The sequence below is a fragment of the Brachionichthys hirsutus genome, chromosome 5, assembly GCF_040956055.1.
Source record: "Brachionichthys hirsutus isolate HB-005 chromosome 5, CSIRO-AGI_Bhir_v1, whole genome shotgun sequence".
Lineage (NCBI taxonomy): Eukaryota > Metazoa > Chordata > Actinopteri > Lophiiformes > Brachionichthyidae > Brachionichthys > Brachionichthys hirsutus.
Window position 1 is genome coordinate 6,639,075 of NC_090901.1, and position 6,918 is coordinate 6,645,992.

The window sequence follows — 6,918 nt, forward strand, 5'->3', positions numbered from 1 at the left end:
CAAGAGTGAAAAAAAAAAACACTCGGTAAATAAATAGCTCCTTCATCAGCCTCCACAGCGCTCACCTTCATCACATCAACAGATCTCCTTGGTGTGTGTGTGTGTGTGTGTGTGCGTGTGGGATGTGTTCATTAATCCTGGGACTTCTGTGCGCTCTCGGGCGCAGCGTTCAGACAGAAGGACGCTGTTTGCATACAGCGGCTGGCTTGTGCGGCTCACTGACCCATCTCACCTCCCGATCCCGGCATTCCCGTTTGGACTGTGAAGTGAGCACTGAGAGCGAACCAACCGGCGCCGGAGGAGAACCGGAACGCATCGGAGGAAGTGTTTCTGATTACGTTATAAGTGAGCGTGTTCTCATCTGAGGTCGTCGGAATGACCTCCTGCCACATGGGGTTTAATCTATTCTAGAGGCTCGGAAAATGATTGGTTTAGATTGGGAAGGTTCGGGCATGCACTTGCGGCGCGGAAGCATTTTTACAGTAGAGATCTTATTTATTTGTCAAAGATACTGTACTACAGTCATATTACATAGACATATATCATGAAAACAAAAAACAGGTACTTTCATGTAGTGAAATACTGTTCCGTCTTCCACAGTGGTTTAAATTCTACAAAACAGACAGTCACTCGTAACTTCTGCTTTCTCCATCTCAGAGCAGAGCCAAGATCCGTTGTGTTAGATAAAATGGGGCACGTGGGTTTTAGAGTGGACAGGGAAAGGTGTATTTAATTGGAAAAATTGGAACAAAAAACCACTCCTCCAGCAATCGAGGTGTTTGTCCATCGAGGTGACTGCGTGCACAGGAGGCTGAACATTTGAACGTTCGACATCCATCGCTTCCTAAAGACAATGAAAACGTCTAACTAAAGAGAGGATAGATGAAGGACTGAGCTGATTTGAATCTGAAGGTCTTTTTAACACATTTCCCCCGAGTGGCACGGATCAAATTAGCACCAGAAACAACTGAAGGATTCTTAGACGTGACAGGAGGAGGACGGGTCTGCAGAGAGTCCTGAACGCAACCCCGTTCAGGGCAAACTGGAGTACCAGCTACAACGAGGCCTTATCGTCCCCACAGTTCTGGAAGAAGGGTGGAGTTTAGCTACTGGGTTTGGAATAAGGTCCACATACATGTGGCCAGAAAGCATGGCCATGTCTGAGGACAAGTAGCTTATATTGGATACAGTGGACGAGCGGCGGTCGTGTGTACGTTGAGGAGTTTCAGAGTGATGAAAGTGATTAATCAAAAGGAGCGCTTGATTCAAGTCTGCCGATGACAGTACGCGCGGAATGTTTCGTTCAGAAGGGGGAAGCTAAAGCTGAGCACGCCTGGTTCTGATGAGCCGCATTTAAGCGGGCCCTTGGTGATAGGATAGCGGACACTCCGGTCATGCAACCAGCCGGCGGCGCACTTGTCGAGCCCCGTCACCTTCCAGGCCATGTACAACTGGGCCACTTTGGCGATTTGACTGCCGTCGCGAACACAAGCCTGGACTGCTTCTGTGAAGTTGAGCTTCGACGTGTTTTTGTACAAGTAAACCGAGCCTGAAGTGGGAGAGAAGTCAAACAAAGATGGACGCTGATCAGCCATGACTCAGCGGAAACCAATGACCAGCTCACGAGGCGCTGGCTGATTCGTGTGGGAGTTTCCTTACTGACCTGCGGTGGAGTCGGTGAAGCAGAAGGCATCGTAGAAGTCGTTGACGGGATCTTTCGTCCCGTAACTTCTTACACCTTTTTTGGTGTCCTTGCCCCCACATTGGTCACATGAGCCTCTGATTGGGTATCGCACTGAGCCGTCAGACAACCAACCTGCATTACACCAGTTTAGCCCCTCCTCCCACGCAAAGTTGAGCTGCTCAGGCGTCGCCAGACTGGCGTCCTGCTCCTCGCAAGCCGTTTGGGCCCCTGAGAAGGTGAAGTTGTAGCGTCCACTCTTGGAGCTGTAGGGAAACACCAAACCTGCACGGGACGGACAAGCGGATTGTAGCAGGCTTAGATCATTATTATGTTTGTGGCATTAGGATGGGGCCCAGAGGGAATCAGTGCACGTGCTGCAAGGACTACTCACTCTGCAGCCGCAGGTCCACCGCCACGCTATCATCCTCCAGACCATAAATCACCTCACAGCGGTACCTGCCAATGTCGTCGACCTGCAGGGGACTGATGATCAGAGACAGGTCACGTGGCGTCGAGTGTCTGAGACGCACGCGGCCCCGGAACCTCTTGTTGGCACGTTTCTTTTCACCCATGACAACTATGACCGTCACTCCCCTCGTGGCATCTACAGGGACATCGTCAGCTTGGCTGGCGGCGGGATTCCAGGACCATTTGACCGTGACCTCGCGCTCCGTGGTGAGCTCGGGAAGGTCAGTGTAGTTACAGGGAATGGTGACGTTGTTTCCACTCTTAGCCCACACGAGCTTTTTCTGTGATTTCACACGGAGGTTAACGATACTGGAAGAGACTAGATAAAACGGGTCAAGCAATAGAATCAGAATCTGATATCGTCATATTTAGAATGAAGTGTCAACTTCTACAAACAGAGTAAAACATTTTTCTTTTAAAATATCAACATGAGAGAGAAGGAGCGAGAAGAAAAAAAAACTCAAACGTAAACCCAAATGAACCATCTTCTTATTTAGACCAACCTGCCCCCAATTTAAAGGCATGAAGATTGAGTAGTAATTTCTATCTGTCAAATTTGACCTCCAGGTCTTGTTAGTCTCACCATTTTGTTTTTATGAATAAAATAATTAAAAGAAACAAAATACAGGTTATTTTCATACAGCAATGGACAGGTCGACGCAGTCTCTGTGGACGACGATGTTTGCAGAGATGTGAGAGATGGAGTGAAGAAGAAGTTTGGGCGTAGATGAAGAGGAGATAAATGGTCAGTGTCAAACAGAACAAAAATAAAATATTATAACACTCTGTCTTCCGCTCACACACGCACTCACAGGCCTCTGGAATCATCGTCTTGTCGACTTTCGTGTAGTAGACGCTGTTGTGGCTGTCACCGTGGCCGCCGGGCAGCACCAGCAGGTACAGGCAGGCGGCCAGCAGGGGGCGCAGCAGATCCACCATGACGCGACCTCTGCGCAAGGGTCACAATAAAGTAATAAAGCCTTTAAAGCCCGCACCATGACGTAATCGTCAAACACGCTAATCTTTGGAAAATAAGGTCTTCATGGAAACTTCTGCCCCCCCCAAAAATAAATGTTTATTTTTTCATTTTTATACAACTGCTCTAATTTATGCAACTTTTGCAAAATCCGGCTTGTGTAAAACGTCTAATTAAATACATTTAAATACAAGATTGGGTTCTGTCTTTCCCTGCTACACTGTAAAGTGCCTTGAGATAACTTCCTGTTATGATCTGGTGCTATAGAGGTAAAATTGAATTGAAGACTCCACCGAGGAAATATGGGAGAAAATTAATAAAAGGTTGATGCCTTCAAATCAAATGACTCTGAACACAGACTATTTATTTATCAATTCTTCTACACATTTCTTCAAGAACAAATATTTTCACGGCTTAAAACTGCAATATATGTACATTTTTAAAACTATGCATGGTAATAAACTTGAGCGCATCATAGAATATACTTAATTTGCGCCTAATAACCCAAAGTTTAAAGCCCTGTTTGAAACGACTCACCCACAGATCAGGTGTGTTTCTGCTTCATGTCCTCCTCACTCTCTGCCGCCGCTCCGCTCTCCGCACCTTCTTCCAGCTGGCGCGCCGTGACGTCACACGACGAGACAGCGAGTTTGAGCTGAGTTGAATAAAGTTTTGTTTCGCTTAATGTGCCTTATGTATGAAAATAGACCCGTTCATTGATGTAGTACCTTATAATCAGGTGCGCTTTACAAATAAATACAGTCAAATAAACTGCAGTCTAATGTTAAAGGTTTTTATAATGACTGGATGTATCAAACAATAAATTAACTGGCACACATAACAGATTGGATTACAGCAACATGGTGAAATTTAATTTAATTATGTCACAAAATGTACAGGTCAATTATTAATAAGACTTCACACAGATCAGTTTCACTCCAGTTTAAAAGTCTTCATCAGCCCTCAAATATATATTTAAATGGTAAATGTGACTCCAAACAAACACTAAAGCTCACAGACAATCTGTCTGAACTAAAATATGAAGCAACAGTTTAAGGTGTGCACAACTTTAAACCTTCAATGCATGTTACTTATATATATTAATATATATATATATATATATTAATACAATCGATCATAAACCAAAACCTGTGCCAGCTATTTATCTTTTAAGATAAGTTACAAAACAGTTTAATTAACATGCATATTTTGACACAATGAAATAAACTGCCCTCTGCCTCTGGCATAAGTTCAAAGTCAGCTCTCAGTGTGCTCTAACGCTGTGCAGGCTGACCCTGAACCCAGGAACGACGAGAAAAGCACTCGGAAAGCACAAACCGCCGCCAAGGCACAATACATGAATGAGTCACCAACCAAACAACCCAGTCCTGTATTTAAAAATCCCTGGATCTACGTGGTGATCTGGATCAGCACCAAAAGGTTCTAGATTGTTCTTGGTATCTTTATACACCAACCATGAAAGGTCAAAGTGAATCAGAGTTGATGTGTATTTTTAACTGATTCTTGAATCCATAAATGTGTGTTAATGGTAAATGTCATATTTTTTCCAGACCTCATTCTGGACCAGATCCAGAAGACATTTTGAAGACATCGGACCCCCTTTTTGGTGACTGAATTGAATGCATATTTAACAATTCAGAATGTTTTGAAAAAGCCTAGATTATGAGTAAATGTGAAAATCCAGATATTTTTATATCCAGACAGGAAACCGGATCACTCTCAGAATTTAACGGGATCCAAGTTAGACCAAGACCCACCTTCAGATCTTTTTACATCGAGATCCATCCAGCGCTTTTTCTGTAATCCTGCTAACAGACACACGAACGGTGTCAGAACCAGAACCTCCTTGGTGCTGCTGCTTAGCTTTTGCACACCTTGCCATAACAGCGCCAGGACTTCACCCGTCAGTTTGAACTAACTAAGATCTCAGAGTAATTTCAAAGCAAATCAGTGTACGGTAATCTAACAAAATATCATGACTTGAGAAGGACACCACGATCCGGATCGCAACCTTCTCTGACATCCACCCAGCAACCGCTGGATCTGGCATGGCCCTGCTTCCGAACTCATGAGGTCTCATGGGTTCTGGGTTTGAATCCGGATATGGTGGCCTTTCCGTGCAGAGGGTGCGTCTTCTCCTCGATCATGGAAACAGGGGTTGGTGACGCTATGGGCAGGGGGGTGGATGGTCAAGGGGATCTCTCTCTCTGTCAGCCCCGCGTAGCGACCCGGCTGCAGCTAGGATTGGCCCCCTTACCAACCAACCGACCATTCATCCATCCTCTTCCAGACGAGACGACCTCAGTCATCTACATCCGCTTCATCCACCCTGCGGGTCGCGGGTGTCGCTGAAGCCTATCCCAGCTCGCTACAGGTGAAAGGTGGGGAACACCCAGGATGAGACTCCATGCAGCTCGTCACAGACAACTATTCACGCACACGCTCACACCTACAGACAATTTGAAGTGATCACACATCTAAACTGCATGTTTTTGGAGGTGGGAGGAGGCCAGAGAACAGGGACTCCTTACCCTGAACCAAAAACCTAAACGCAGCAGACACTCCATCCATCTTTAAACGCATAAAGACGACAATATTCTGCGTTGTACCGATAACGGGATCAGGCTCTGCTCCTGGCAAACCGTAATCTAGACTGAAATTGAACTCGGCAATCAGATTGATGTATTTATCAGGAGTCAGAAGGTCGTTCCGTCCTTTCATTGTTTAATATTATTACTGTGACATTTATCAAATACAGAAACACTGAAAAATGTGACTGGTAAAATGAAACGTCTTTTAGCCACAGTAACCGAAAACCCAGCGGCAGTATTTGTAGAGATCTTCCCATCTTTTACGCCGATCTAATGGCATGCTTAAAAATGTCCCAGAGACCGTGGGAGACGAGCGGGACGACTACGGTTCCATTTTAAAATCACTACTGCGGTCGGCAATCAAGGAGGGTTAGCGTACTTAGTTATTCGCATAGTTCTTCTTTTTAGGGATATTAAGTTGCATTGGCTCAAATCGGACATTAAACAGGCTCTGCACAATGCAAAAGACACTATCTACCTGTAGTAAGCAGGTTTGATACTGTTCAGCTTAAAAGAGTCGCAGAGTCACATCTGACAAATCATCAGTATTGATTATTACCAGAAACTGGTAACAACCACATTTGAACTTCAACTTGAGAACCTTCTAGCATCAATGCTACATTCACAGCTAAAAGACCCAAATGACAGAAATCCCAGATCCTGGATCAACATCTCGTCAAATGTGGTTTGGCCGAAGCGGGTCGCTCCATGCCGGTGAACTCATTGGGTCGGGTCCAGGCCCACTGACTGATACCGTGAATTCTTTCAAAGCTCAGTTGTTCCCTCCCAATCTATCGCCTCTCTGTCCCGCCTAAAACTTGCTTCAGGAGTCTGATGACTTCAAAAATGTCTTCCTGGGATTTCCTTTTTGGCTGCAGCCGTTGCACCAAATTGTTCCAGACAGACATGCTCGTGTTTGAATTTTCACTTCTCTGAAGATTTTCTAAAGCAGTTCAAAGGTTCCACTTATGAGGAAATATCTGAACATTCAACAATGGATTAGAATAAACTTTCAAACTTGAAATATCTAAAAATATTTAGTTGATTTACCTGTACTTTGTGATTAGAGCTAATTAGCAACTGTTATCAAATATCAGTGACTTTCTCATGATCATTTCTTAATTCCTGCTCGTCCCCAGACCTTTATCTCCCAGTGTGTTTGAAGTGACCAGACCAGC

General features: G+C 44.9%; 1 protein-coding gene across 1 annotated transcript; it reads right to left on the reverse strand.

Moving 5' to 3' along the window:
• Nucleotides 1-1,265: 1,265 nt before the first annotated feature.
• On the reverse strand, nucleotides 1,266-3,091 carry LOC137894488 (hyaluronan and proteoglycan link protein 1-like). Its single transcript, XM_068739965.1, has 4 exons — nucleotides 2,965-3,091; nucleotides 2,076-2,471; nucleotides 1,664-1,966; nucleotides 1,266-1,549 (listed from the first exon to the last, which is right to left on the reverse strand). Exons 1-4 carry the CDS (start codon nucleotides 3,089-3,091, stop codon nucleotides 1,266-1,268), a joined length of 1,110 nt encoding a protein of 369 aa, XP_068596066.1.
• Nucleotides 3,092-6,918: the final 3,827 nt, after the last annotated feature.